The sequence below is a fragment of the Notolepis coatsorum genome (genome assembly GCF_963971535.1).
Source record: "Notolepis coatsorum genome assembly, chromosome: 3".
Classification (NCBI taxonomy): domain Eukaryota; kingdom Metazoa; phylum Chordata; class Actinopteri; order Aulopiformes; family Paralepididae; genus Notolepis; species Notolepis coatsorum.
Genome location: NC_140167.1, coordinates 60,005,652 through 60,020,487, shown reverse-complemented (window position 1 = coordinate 60,020,487; position 14,836 = coordinate 60,005,652). Strand labels below are relative to the sequence as shown.

General features: G+C 42.0%; 1 protein-coding gene across 1 annotated transcript; it reads right to left on the bottom strand.

The window, feature by feature from the left end:
* Positions 1 to 3,887: 3,887 nt before the first annotated feature.
* On the bottom strand, positions 3,888 to 12,830 carry pdcb (phosducin b; the record flags this gene model as incomplete). The annotated part of the gene is made up of 3 exons (XM_084310451.1): positions 12,798 to 12,830; positions 8,294 to 8,442; positions 3,888 to 4,403 (listed from the first exon to the last, which is right to left on the bottom strand). Exons 1-3 carry the CDS (start codon positions 12,826 to 12,828, stop codon positions 3,888 to 3,890), a joined length of 696 nt encoding a protein of 231 aa, XP_084166577.1. The 5' UTR covers positions 12,829 to 12,830.
* Positions 12,831 to 14,836: the final 2,006 nt, after the last annotated feature.

The window sequence follows — 14,836 nt, the reverse complement described above, 5'->3', positions numbered from 1 at the left end:
CTTAACCTCACTGTTTCTAAACCTTAACCTCAACCTCACTGGTAACATCATGCCTCACCTTAAACACTTTCTCAGCCGGAAATGGCTTACGACGTGTTTCAAGTTCATGCGAATTCTGCCAGATCACGGCGTACGACGTTATTCTGATCATATTTCATATTTCCGCCATGATATTCATATTTCCCTCACGGAGGCTGGTCTGATGCTGTCTGAGCCAGTACAACTCTGCAACGCTTCAATACTGCCACCTGGTGGCTGATCAGCGAGTTGCCAAACCGGATATGCCCGTTGGAGCTCGGTCCGTCCCCTAAATCCGTCCGGCCACTCGTTTATCGTCGCGGGACTCAAGACACACACCGTGGATATGGATCATTGCCATAACTCAATAGTCGACATGATTTGGGCTTATATTAGTATTATACAAACCGGAAATGGATCGCCTCGATCCCCATCACATAACTGGGATCTGTTTGCTCCAGTATCATCGCCCAACGCTAAGAGGAAGCTGCCGTGAGTTTCAGCGTTTTTGTGCATTATTATCCATACAAACTGCTCTGATCTATATATCACCCATACTACATGAAGCATTTAACGACGATCACGGAATTATAAACCCCCCCCCCCCCCCCCCCCCCCCATTCACCCGCGCATGATCAGTCATAATGTTTAGGACCATGTACAGTTGACATTTTTAATATAGCGTCGATCGGTATCAAACGGCATTTGATAATCTAATATATGCATTTATGCCTACCGGTATATCTCACGTTCTAGGAATTACTGCAGAAAACGATAAAAACATATTTATACTCTAGATGGTATTTTCGTATGAATGTGTGAATGAAAAAGTAAAACGTTCCTACATCCTGAACGATAGATAATCAATGTTGAATGGGCCATAGTAATGTCAATTTAGCAATACAATTTAAAAAGTTATAGCCCTGCAAAGAAGGTAAACATCTCCATAGACTTACAGTGCTGGCAGTGATCAAACATTGATGGATATAAGCATGGCAGAGAAAGTGTTAACCTGAAATAGAGATGAAAAAGAAAAAATATGGGTGTGATCATTGAGCATGCATTTCAACAGAATGGCACAAATGCGGATGCATTCTAGCCATGACCTTGGGGACCGGCCAGTTCATAATCCTACTGCTGGTCATTGAGTAGCTTCACTTGATGGTAGTAGTTGGGGGAGAGGAGAGCATCTTCAGTTTACTTTGCCCCCACCCAGATTTCCACACGTGTAATCCAGGGAAAGATCTTCCTAGCCAGTCCACGGATTCAAACTAGCAACCTCTCAGCCACAGGCCCACTTTTCTAGCCTCTAGACTAGAGTACCCCCCCCTCCCCCCTCCCAGACAAAACACACAAAAATTATTCAGAAAGTATCTCTCTCTATCCTTCTAAATACTTGTGAGTTATGCCACCATGGGATGGTATCCGGTGTATGAAAAGCAAATCACAGACAGAGTTACTATGTATATATTTTTATTAAAATTGTCCCATCACTCTAGACAAGTCTAATGCTTTCCATTGTATTCCAATACACAATTTACAATTGTCAACATGTCCTTTGGAAATACGAGGATGGAGATAATGCTTAGTGTTAAAGGAACACTCCAACATTTTGGGTAATGGATTTATTTGCAATCTTTCCCAGAGTCGGACAAGAAGAATTGGTATCAAGTATCACTTTTGATGGAGCTACGCTAGCTTCTCTCTACTGTTTCCAGTCCTTGTACTAAGCTAGGCTAGCATGCACCCATATCTCTGGGCCACTGGGGGGGGGGGGGGGGCAAATATGTGTCTCACAAAATGTTGAGTGTTCCTTTAAGCTAAGAGCCAGACAACACGACAGGAAAGACAACAGACAAATGTCTCCTAGGCGATCATCCGTGTTGATATTTCCGTGACTTTCTCTCGCCTCCAGACAAGCAAATACAGGAAATGGGATCACTTTGTTGTGATGACATGATTCAGGTTGCAAGCTTGTGAACAGCTCCTCCAAATGAAACAAACATACTGTACCTCTGCTTTGCGGGCTACCTAGAGGATGGATGCGTGTGTACGAAGTAATGTTTTCACTATCCAGACTACAGTAACTTCAGTTTGACCTTCCATTCACCTGATGATGCACTGATCTAATGTAGCAAGAGAACGTGGAGATTCCAAGTTCCTTGTTTTGTTTTAGAGAATGTCTCACATTTGCAAAGTCACACATGTCTGGCATTTAGACTCACTCCTTGAATTTACAAATCTATTCTGTACAGAATACACCAGTCAGAGTTTAACATAAATGTATTAACAAACAAACCGATTGATAAATAAACAATAGGTTATTCTTTTTACAAGCCAATACACACAATTGTGAGGCTAGAAAACGTGGATTGTCTGCTTATCGTTAATGTAAATGAAACCTCTAACACCAGCATCCTAGAATTATGAGAACAGGATGGGTCAGTGTCATAGAAACATAAAAAACATTATTAAATGGTTTCCTCCTTTACCACTGGGAGACACATTGCATTTTAAGAAGTACTGTTGTTTCCCAGTGCTGAATAACTTCTGTGAGAACGCTGGGGCTGTGACCCATCCTCTTGTTATTATTCTAGTTTAGAATATTGGGCCTGTGACCCATCCTCTTCTTATTATTGTATTTTAGAATGTTGGGGCTGTGACCCATTATTATTCTAGCCGGCATCCAGGATGCTCGGGTTGACTGTCCTGAATACAACATTTTGGGCTTCAAAGTTTCAGTAGTAATTATCAGCAAATAATAAAAGCTCCTGGGGTGGGTGGGGGAGGTCGGTGGGGGTGGGGGGATGGGTGGTGGTGGAGGGGTTATGGTGTGGATGTGGGACATATTAGCGCTGCAACACAATAGCAAAAAAAGAGTACAACACAAGTATGATAAATGTAACATCAAACCTTTCTGTAGCCTAAGCCTGTCACATGATGATGTACTTAACATCACACTACTACCTCATTCTTCTTTGGTTTGAGCCAGGTTTCAAAGCAGCAGGTAGATGAGAGCTATGGAGTTGATGGGTTTTCTGAATGTTCTCATGACTAAATGTCCTTGTCTCAGAAGAAATTATTTTCAAGATCGATGTTAATTAATTGTATTGTATTGCTACTTTGTGTGGCTATCTAGAGTGCATTTGAATGTTGACTTTGAGCTTAGAAGCTTTGAATAATTTGGGTCAGCCCCAGTTGAATGTGAAAATGTTTCTCTCGCCCAACTCTCAAGCAAGATAATGAACTCTTGTGCGCTTGCTAGAGTGAAAAGCAAGAGAAGCCAAGGTAGCGTCATAGGAAGCTTTTGAATGTAAACAAATGCATGGGACCAGTAGAATCATCTGCTCAAACCATTGACCTCTAAAGGTTATGTTAAAGTGGTATGTGGTCCAGTTATGCTGGCTCCGATTATGCCCTCTTGAAGTTGGCAGGCTTAACATTTGAGAGTACATAATCTTCATACATTTTTGCCATGTTTTCTTCAAAGTAACTAGTAACTAATGGGTTCACAGATGAATGTAGTGGAGTAAAAAGTACAATATTCCCTTTGAAATGTAGTGGAGTAAAAGTAAAATGTTCCTTAAAATGGAAATACTCAAATAAAGCACAAGTGCCTAAAAACAATTCTTAAGTAACAGCACTTAAGTACAAATACTTAGTTACTTTCCACCACTGGTCCCATGTCGGAGGAATACTTCCTGACAAATGAAAAAGAACTGTGGGATACATAGCAACCACTGTCATCCCCTTCCAACAGAGCATCTAGGTGTGCTATATTCTATAACCCAAACTAACAATCCAGCTGTCCATCGTTGATCCCTTCTCCGTGATAATCAATCAATCAAACCCTCTTCCCCTCCAGCCGATCACTCCACGTCGTTCTCCTCCTCGTCAGGAGCCAGCTGGAGCTCTTTCTCCGGCAGCAGCCCGTAGCTGTTGAGGAAGGCCTCCACATCGGTGGCGAAGAACTCCTGCGTCATGTGCTGCGTGCAGGCCAGGAAGTTCCCCAGCAACTCGCCGGCCTTGTACACCAGCAGCGTGGGCAGAACCTCGTCGGAGAAGCGCTCGCTGGCGCCCGATGACACCGCGTCGATCCTGCAGAACTTGACGGTGGGATACTCCGTGGACAAGCAGTCCATGCAGTTGTTGAGCTCCTCGCACCCTTTGATCCCCGCTTTGTAGATGTGGACTATGACCACGGTGTTGTGGTGCTCCTTCTCGATGACCTCCAGGAACGCCTCGCCACTGTCGAGGTCGTGCACGCCTTCAAACTTGGGTCCGAAGCTCAGCTTCTCATGCATCTCCTCCATGCAGCGCCTGCGGTACTTCTTCATGCACCCCTCGTCCTCCTCTTTGAGCATCTCATACTCCTGGACGCTCATCTGAAAGAGTGATGGAAGATTGGTGATTATAGAAAAGAGGACCTTTTACACACAGATATTCTTGGTGACAGGAGCATAAGTCATCATTTGTTAAATAAAGAGCTCCCCAACACCGCCTTCTGCACTTATATTTACTGGGAATTTCAGGTTTCATGACCCAAATGTTGTTCCCAATAAATATTTTAATTGCAAGTGCAGAACACAGTGTAGGTAGTGTGGGGATTTACTTTGGCATAACGAAGTTCAAATTTAAATATATTGAAATCAGCACACAATATCAGCTGCTTCAGTACTGTAGGCTACTCCTTGCTGGAAGTTCCAAGCAAACATTATGAAGTTCATTAGGTGTTACTGGAAATTTTTTCCCGACGCCAGTCTGTTATTTCAACGTTCGTTAAACTGCATTACTGAAGTAAGATGAGGATTTTAAAAAGCAGGCTACAACTGCTTTACAGAATTAGTAACCACACTCTTAACAGCATTCTCACAGTGTCAGGGCACGCCTTCCCAGGTCAGAGTTCTCATTTAGGTTTCATTTTAGAATGAAAGGCTAATTCATGCCAAGTCGTGACACAACGTCAGTCGGACTCCGGTCGGTGCTTGCTGGGTTCTGGGTTCTGTAGTATACGTAAGTCGGTCTGTTAGAGTTCTTAGAGTTACTCTGTTATCCTTCACTTTACCCTTACATTAAGGCCCTGTCCACACGCACACAGGGTGTTATATAACCGAGCCTTAATGTGCGCGGTTGCACTGTTCGCCCACACGCAACCGGGGTTTTGGAACACTGCAACCGTGTTCTTTTACAACCGGAGTCCAGGGTGGAGTTTTGCGTGCATCCCGGTTGCAGTGGTTGCGTGTGGAAACCGAGGTTATTTCCAGTGTTTACAGCAGAGCTGTCCCAAGTAGCGTTATATGAAAATGATTGTAACAAACTTTTGTTCGAAACGTGTCTGTGTTGAAGAGTGTTGTGATCGACTGATGATGTCTGTTGTCGCATTCCTGACCTGACGCTCAGAGTAAACCTGTAGCTGCGGCTAAACTGTTGTCAAGTTATTGTTATAAGGAACCCAGTCCAAACTATAACAGTCTGCATCCCCTTAACAATTGTTTGTATCGAGCCGTATTGTATTGTACCCATTCTGCAATCTGTTAAATAACGTTTTCATCCATTAATTCTATAGCGTTAACGTTACTACTTTATTATTACGTTAGCACGTAAGCTAACAAAATCGGCGATCTTTTTGTGAGACTAAACTCCGCTCTTGGCGGTAAATTGTGTTGATATTGGTTTTGTTTCATCAACAAATGAGGCAGAACACACATAGCACACACATAGCCTGACGTTCCCTTACAGTGTCCTACAGTCACCAAATACACTCCAAATACGACTCCAAAACGTTCATGTAAACATGTTGTGACCTGTGTATTTACCACGTGGAGAAATAAAAAATAATTGAATTAGACAATTACGTTTTCTAAGCAAATATACTCGAAACTATTTCTTGCCTAAGCACTCGTCTCTGCGTGCAGTCAGTGATTTCTACGTGAAGCCGTGTTTGTGGACATTCTCATTCATTCAAAGGATCCGAACCGATTGAAGTTTATGGATACCATGACTTAAAATCCTCTTACCTTGACGATTAAAAGCCTCCCCAATTTATTTTGTACATTATCTAACGTTAACAAGAACCTAAACTAACGTTACAACTAACCTAAAGTTAGTTTAGGTTCGTGTTAACGTTAGATAATGTACAAAATAAACTTTTCCCGCTGCTATAAACGTTGCACTTTTATTTTGAAAACCCCCAGAAAGGAAGTCATATTTGCTTTAGTGACCATCCGGTTCTGTGTTAGCTCCGGTTAGCTACGTGCAGTAGTTAGTATTATATTATCAATACCAGCCATTGGATTACTGTTTTCTAAATTGGCGAGGCTTTTAATCGTCAAGGTAAGAGGATTTTAAGTCATGGTATCCATAAACTTCAATCGGTTCGGATCCTTTGAATGAATGAGAATGTCCACAAACACGGCTTCACGTAGAAATCACTGACTGCGCGCAGAGACGAGTGCTTAGGCAAGAAATTGTTTCGAGTATATTTGCTTAGAAAACGTAATTGTCTAATTCAATTATTTTTTATTTCTCCACGTGGTAAATACACAGGTCACAACATGTTTACATGAACGTTTTGGAGTCGTATTTGGAGTGTATTTGGTGACTGTAGGACACTGTAAGGGAACGTCAGGCTATTGCACCCCCCCACTTCCAGTGATGAAGCTAAGCTACGCTAACGGAGCGACTGTTCCCAAAGCTAAATGCACGCACAGAGACAAAAAAGGTATGTATCTTCTTGTCTAACTCCAGGGAAGATGTTAAATAAGCTAATTTCCCAAAATGTTGGAGTTTTCCTTTAAACCACGTTGTGTGGGCAGTTTTTTTTGTTGAATAATAAAAAATAAAAAAAACTGTGTCAAAAATACCCGTGATCGTGTGGACTGGGCCTTAGAGTAGCTAAGCCATTTGGATTAGTTGTACATGACCTTGGTCAGTATGTGCTGTAGACTATTTCAAGAAGAAGAGATACAGCAGATCAACACTGAAGGTGACTCTCCTTGTTGTTTGTACATATGCCGTATGTGCCGTGTAGAAGTTTACTCCGGTATTGCTCATTGTACTACTTAAAGATGGCAGCGTCTCGGTTTGACGTTTACACCCATTCTTCAGTGCAAATAGTTCAAACAGTCAAAGCTTTTTATAGAAGTTCTGCGGTTTTTGGAGGAAGCTGGAAGGACAGAGTGGTGTCGAAGTAGGGGTGTCTGAAGGCTCTGGCGGTCTGGTGGCATGAACAGTCTCTGACGGTGTCAAGATCCTGTCCCACCTAGGGCGGTCGGGTGGCGTAGTGGAGATTGCGCTCATCACCAATGCAAGAGGCTGCGGTCTCGACTCCCGGAGTCAGCATTGCCTGCGGCTTGGGCCGATCGTCATACTAACTTGTTTGGCTGAGTTAGCGGGAGGGAAGTCGTGGGTGGTAATCTGGTGTTGTGGACAGCGACGCCTACAGGTCAGGTCTGGGCGCCTGCTCAGCGAAAGGCAGGAAGTGGTGAAGGCAGCGTGACCTCCCACACGTTACACTTCACCAATGAGAGTCCTTGCTGCCAGGTGAAAAGAGAGCCACTGGCTGTCTCCGCATGTGTCGGAGGAAGCATGTGGTAGACTTCAGGGTTCCCTTGTACCGACCAGTAGGGGGAACATGCGCACAACGACCAGGTAGGGGAGGGGGGGAATTGGCATAACGACTAAATTGGGATGGGAGGAAAAACATAGAAAAATCAGGCGGAGAAAAAGAGGATACAAAAAATAAAAAAATATCCTGTCCCACCTGCCCACTTTTCCCTGGACATGAACATTCCTCCCGCTCCATAAGTGTTCACATTTCTCCCTGGCCCTGGACTCCCCGCCCCTCCCTTAGTGTTTTCCCCATTTGTCTCCTCCTCCCTCTTATTTCTTGGTCCTGTAGTTCTATGTTCACTGTCTAGGTTTTGTAGTTCAATGTTAGTCTGAGTCTTCCCCAGCTGCGTCTTGTCTATAATCATCCCAGGCGTTCCCATTCATCACCATCCCCATGTGAATATATATTTGCTCTTCCCCCGTTCGGTTTGTCAGATCGTTAGTTATTGTAAGTATTGCTATGTGTATCTGTCTGCTAGAGTTCTTCCAGTTTAGTATTTCAGTTATTTATTTCTCTGAGGTTAGTCAGCTCGGCTGTCAGCCTGTTGTTTTTCTGTCTAGCTGCCTTTAGTAAATACACCGGTTGTTGGGTTTCTATGCTTCGCCTGCTTCCTGCCAGTCTATCCTGCGTTTGAGTCCCACCTCTACACATTACAGACGGTACCTTACGGTTGATGCCTCCTCTGGTATCGTCGTTGGGCTTCTGTGGGCTGGACATCTGCCTCAGCAACTCTCTCTTGGCAGGCGGCAGGTTGTTTTGGTCCATGCTCTCCAGCTTGAACCGCCTCCAATCATTGATCACCCCCTTGGGGCCTGCAGATCAGGACAATAACAATTCATTAGTCCATGGAGGGAGATGTTTCACGATGTTTCTAACCAACCAACATAGAACGGTGGGCCCATCCGGTGCTTTCAGCATGGGGTAGTTCCAACAAATACTGGTAATTAGTAGGGGGTGGGATTTGTAATTTTTTTTTAGGAAGGAGAATATGTAGTTCACTCCCCCTCTTTCAGATAGTAGTTGAGTAGCCCGATGTTGCTTAAAATCTTGCAAATATATTATGTATCCAATACGTAAATGTACATTACATATGTACATGTACGTACCTTTTTCCCTGTGGTCGAGATTAGTACTTTATTTACGTTTTCTGATGAGACTGTGTTGAGTAGAGTTGAGGACACTCAATACTTGCCACTAATCCTGGTAGCAACAGGTAGTATGTTGAGGCTTCATAGCCAATTCAAGAGAAGAATGGCTCCTCTTGCTCACAGTAGAAGAAATGGAGGTTTATTTGTACAAAAACGTTAAGGGCTAAGCAATGTGACATTGACTTTTAGTCCATAATATCATAGGCCTTCATCAGAGAGTTTGGTGAAGGCCTTTGGAGGCTAAAACATCAATGTCGCAGCCTGATGAGTCGCATGTTTTCAACCTTAAATAGGACATCTATTTTCTAATGTGAGCAAGAAGCACATCCAGGATTCACTATTAGGCCAGCATCATGTGCTTCCTGATGCAGCAGCATTAAATACTACACTATCACTTAACAGTCGATTAAGAATCATTGAAGCAGAATAAAAATGCATTGATTTCCATTAAGCATTTTAAATAAACGTTGGTTGGTATAGGTACCTCTGAACCATTAGCTCTATCTGGGCCATTAGCCATGTCTGCATAGTTGCTAAATAATGCACCAGTCCAGTCGCTAAGTAATGCACCAGTACAGTCGCTAAGTAATGCACAAGCCATCTTTGTTATGAGCACTGAGTCAGGAGGCAAATGGAAAGCCCTCACTCCAGCACTTGTCCTGTGATTGACAAGTGTACAGCGTGTAACAGTGAATCTCCAATAGGCTCCAGGGTTGGTTTGAAGGGTGCACACCGTGCAGCTCAGAATGACTGGTGGCCTCCGTGGTTCGTGCCGCATGTTCATCAAGGATTAAAGCCTCAACTTAGCCCTCACTCAACAGTCTGCTAATTGCACTGCCGTTGTGTAAGAGCAGGTAGAGAAAGCAGCTTAAGAGTGTGTCAAGTTGCCAAATCGATAACAGATCTGTCTCTCCGCTTTACTTTTGCCTGCACTTATCTCTTCAGAGCTGGTTGTTCAGTAAACATCGCCGTCGCAATGTAATGAAACACTACCGTCTAGGTGTCCTGGTGGCCATGCTAGTAGGGAGCACAGCGATTGATTGATTGATTGATTGATTGATTGAAAACTTTATTAACAGATTGCAGAATGGGTACAATACAGTACGGCTCAATACAAACAATTGTTAAGGGGATGCAGACCAGAAACGACTTTCGTCTTGTTTACATCAGGGTCCCCCATTTTCAATTCATCAAGACATTTATGACATACATGACATACAGATATACAGTACTGTTTCATCAAGACATTTATGACATACAAGACATACAAATATCATAAATGTCTTGATGAAACAGTACTGTATATCTGTAGATATTTTCCTAAAAGTTTGAATGATTCTTTTGTTTTGTTTTATGAGTTGTATAGGTTATGGTTATGGGTGCGCAAAGCGAAGAGAACGCAATGCAGTAATCCAACGTAATCGTCCCATTGCCCTTACCTGAGACGTGTAACGCATTTATATAGTAAGCAGTAGTACCAAACGTGCCTCTTTGAGGAAATCAGGAAAAATCACCTTTTTAGTAATGGAAGCTTTGGCGTTATTTCAGGCAGGACGTGGTAGTCAGCAGCTAGCCAGAGATGCGCACCAATCATACTGTAATGAAACATGGCTGAAACTCTTGACAACAAGGCGGCGCATTTAAGCTGTTCTGCCTCTTACTCATCAGTGCTTGGCTGCACCCTGTCGCTGTATGGCGTTGGTACTTCATATATCTATTCTATTCACATATATGCTTACCACTTGTATCTATTGCTATGTCTGCCACTACAATCACGCGAGCTGTCTAACGCCTGTCCCGTCTCCCTGTGAGTTGCTGTCCCGGAGTGATGACCGGAGTGTCGGATGTCCCGTGATGAAGACCGGGAGGATGCGACCCTCTCTGCGTGCCCTCTTGTCTCCGTGTCTCCGGCTGTCTCGTAGTGATGACCGGAGTGCTGGACGTCCCGCGATGATGACAGGGAGGTTGCGACCCTCTCTGCGCCGCCCCCTATCTCCCTGTCTCCGGCTGTTTCGGAGCGATGACCGGAGTGTTGAACGTCCTGTGATTAAGACGGGGAGGATGCGACCCTCTTTGCGCCGCCCCTGTGCCTCAAATAGATCCGCTATCAGCTCTATCTTTAATATTTCAAAATGTTGCTATCGCTATCAGCTCTATCTTTAATCTTTCAAAATGTTCAGTTGCTATTGCATGCACTCATCTGTGTTTCACTACACACATGAGTGCATGCTTACCAACTGTCCGTCTGCAACACTACTATCACCGACATCTAAGAAGGGAGATCCCCCCTTGAATGGCCCTTCTAAGGTTTCTCTCCTCCACACTGCCTGTGGTGCATTTTTTCCTATTAGGTTTTAGTGAGTTTTTCCTTACCTTCGCGTGGGGTATGTCTGGGAGTGTTTGCATTCATTCATTTATTTAGCATTTATTTTAAATTTGTTGGACCTTATGGTGTTCCTGTTTTGCTCTTGACTTATTGTTATGTTTCTTCTTGACTTGTTTAAAGAAGACGTGTCCGGCCCATGGGGACATTAACGTGTGTTGTTGGGCCTTACAAATACATTTAATTTGATTTGATTAGTCTGTTTGCGGTGGTGAATATGCATAATGTTTGTCTCAAGGCTCTGTACCATTATTACTATCTAAAATGTAATAATTGTGGAATATTACTGTAATGAGCTGTATGTGTATGATCCAAGCGTCCTATGATCCTCATAGGAGCATAACAGAAAAAAGCATTCCATGTGAAGGTATTCTGTATCTTTGCATGTCAACTAATAAAGAAACTTGAACTTGAACTTGAAACTTGAAAGCTCCCTCCACCACCCCAGCCTCCACCTGCACCCATCTATTCCATTACCATATAGATGTACCCTCTATTGACAGTAATACACCATCAGAGACTGTGTCAAAGAGGCTGGATACAGGAAGAGGGAAGACAGGTGAGAAAATAAACTAGAGGCGATAAACTCACAGGTCATTCACGTCATTCGTCAACTGCTTAAATATCAGGAAATAAAATATTTTCTCAATTTGATGTAAAAACTAGCCTAACTGTTACAAACTAGTTTACCCTTGTTTTTTGTAAATCGTCAAAAAACTTGAAATCAGTATGCGCCCAAAATATAACAAAGATCCCTTTTGAAAAAGATGCTCAATCAAATTAGCCTCCTCTACTATTACTGGTATAAGCAATTTTACATCGCATTCCATTCATTTTGTAGAGTTCTGTGTCTGCTTATTTTCTGTCAAATACATAGCTAAATGTTGTAACCATCTGTTGCTATACACGGTTTAACCTTCATGACAAGTGTTCCTGACTGAATTAGAGTTGTTTTTGTTGGCATTGCATTGTGATCAGCAACCAGAGTTCATAGATTATGCACCTTTAATCTCACCACTAAATCATTAAATCAGTTGCCACATATCCCACGCGGCCAAGTGAATGTGCTTTGCGAATGGGATTAACACCTTAATCCCAGACAGACCCACTGCACTCACACATGAAGATGACCAGGTAGTAAAAAGAAAAAAAGAGCCATAAGGATAGTTCACATTGTAGGTTAAAGTGATCACACAAACATATAATTTTTAAAGTCAAAAACATTAAAGTTAAATGATCTTGTGGAATTTAAAACAGCACAATTAATGTATAAAGCAAACGGTAATGTACTTCCAGGAAACATTCAAGAACTGTTCTTTGATAGAGAGGGGGTTATAATCTGAGGGGAGAACTCAATTTAAAAGTCCTTAGTGCATATATTATATATTTGTTTTGTAATGTTTTAAATTAGTACACTCATTTGAGTAGTGGAAAAGGGGTAGGATTAAATAAGTGTATACTTCTTCCTACTCCTTTTCAAACATGTAAATTGAGTTTTGTTTTTGTTTATTATTTATTTTCCATTTCATAGAGATCAATGATTTGTTTTGATTTTATATTGTTTGTATTTACATGTTCGAAATAAAGATTTAAAATCAAAATCAAAAACAACCAGCCAAGGACTCCTCCCTCTCACCTGTTTGTGTTTGGATTACGTTGTCGTCCATTTCAAGGTTCAGTGCCAGATATTCGTGCCAATGGTTACCTGTTGGGAGGAGAGGAGAGGTTCACAATCGGCTTTATTCACCACAGTATATACCTGTACTGTGCTGATGGGTTGATTGGCCAATTAGCCCAATAAGGGCTTGTCTGTGTTTTTCTTGTTGTGCTTGGGGTGAAGCCAAATATGATTTCCCAGCTTTGGTTGGACCATAAAGTTCTATTCTATTTCTATCTTTCAACAAAACCATGAATAAAAAACAATTGTACCTATAGCTAATATATCAAAAATGTATAACTCAGGCCTGCGACATTGGTTGGTTCTTCTTTTGGATTTCCATTTAGGTTATTGTACCTGCGTGACTGAAGCGCTGAATGCCTAGAAAGACCCATGATAATGAAATGACTGTGGCGTAAGAGGATTAGCAGCACTATCGGGTATCTCCAGTTTGTTTTCCGCCCTGGCCGCTACAGGTCCATTTGAAACGGAGCAAATTATTTTGGCAACCAACAACTTGAAATAAAAAAGAAAAGAAAACCGTTAAAACATATTTGAACCATTTCAGGTATACGTTTTTTGGGGCGGAATGTTTTCTTTTTCTCATCTATTCTATTCTAGAACGCCATAGCTTTCGTTGACCAGTAGCCATCGTTATTATTAGAACATTCAGTTCATACGCCTGAGATCATACGTCAGAAAGGGTTAAATCACTCAACTCAGAAAACCTTGATTATTTGTTGTTCCTTTTTCAAGCAGTGCAGCCTCTCAGCCTCTCTGTGTATTTCAATAACCTTTGCAATAATACAGTAAAGAGAGAGAAAAGCTACACGAGCAGAGAAAAGATGTATGCCAGAAGTTTACAAGATTGAGAATGATTCACAATATTAGAGGGAATGGTATTTTTTGTGTCATTGTTTTCATTTTCATTGAAGAAAATGTTTAAATAATGATGCAGTGATCAAATATTGCAGCCTCCACAATTTGGATATTGCACTAGCCCATATTGCGATTTCAGTGAAACGTTGATTAATTGTTCAGTCCTATTCATAGCATCTCTACCTCTGCCTTAGTGTAGCTTTAGCACCATGGTTGTGTTTGAGAAAAGAAGCCCAACTCTATCATCCTCATCGGCACCTCTTTCAATTGACTGTCCAAAGATTGTCAGTCAACAGTGCAAGACACTACTTAGGCTATTAGGCTACAAGACAAAGTACTTGGTAATAAACATCAAACATCCTTCATTCTGATTTCAAATGCACAATATGGCCTGTGAGTACAAAGCCACTGTCACTGTTGATAGTATTTTACATGGTTTCCTCTTCTTCTTCCTCTTCTTCTTCTTCCGTCAGATTTGCCATGTGTTTGCACCAGTAGATAGTATGTCCTACGCAGGGCTAATTCTTCATTGGATTAAATCTGATGTAGGCAGAGTCCTCCTTCCTGCAAGCAATCTCCATCCTTCCTCACCACGGCTGGTTATTTCACTGTCAGTCACTGAGACACACTAACCTCTCTGAACCTGTATCCAAGAATAGATATTGTGGTTGTGTGTATGAACTTTCTTTGTTCTTTACCTGCACTTTTATTTTGACAATTTTTACACATAATCTCACACACACTCAAAAACAGTTTTGCGCACATTCATTTAGTTTGGCAGTTATTGAGAGTAAATTTATTTGAATATGGCCACCAGTGATGTCTTCGGGGGGACATTGAATCCTTGTGTTAATTAATTATAGCTCAATGAAATGACAAGGTAGCAGTCCCTATTAGACAAGGTATTGCTATATTTTCATCTACATAATCTCATGATGCTGTAATCAACACAACACAAGGAGTCAATGACATCACTGGTGTCCATATTCAAACTAATTTACTCTCAAAATAAATCAGCATTGTTTTTAGGTACAAATACAACACAATTCATTAATTGGTTGCTTTTTGCAGAAGCCATGTCTTTGAAACAATGAAACTATCACTGAAACAGTGTAATAATAGTAGTGGTACAAGCAGGG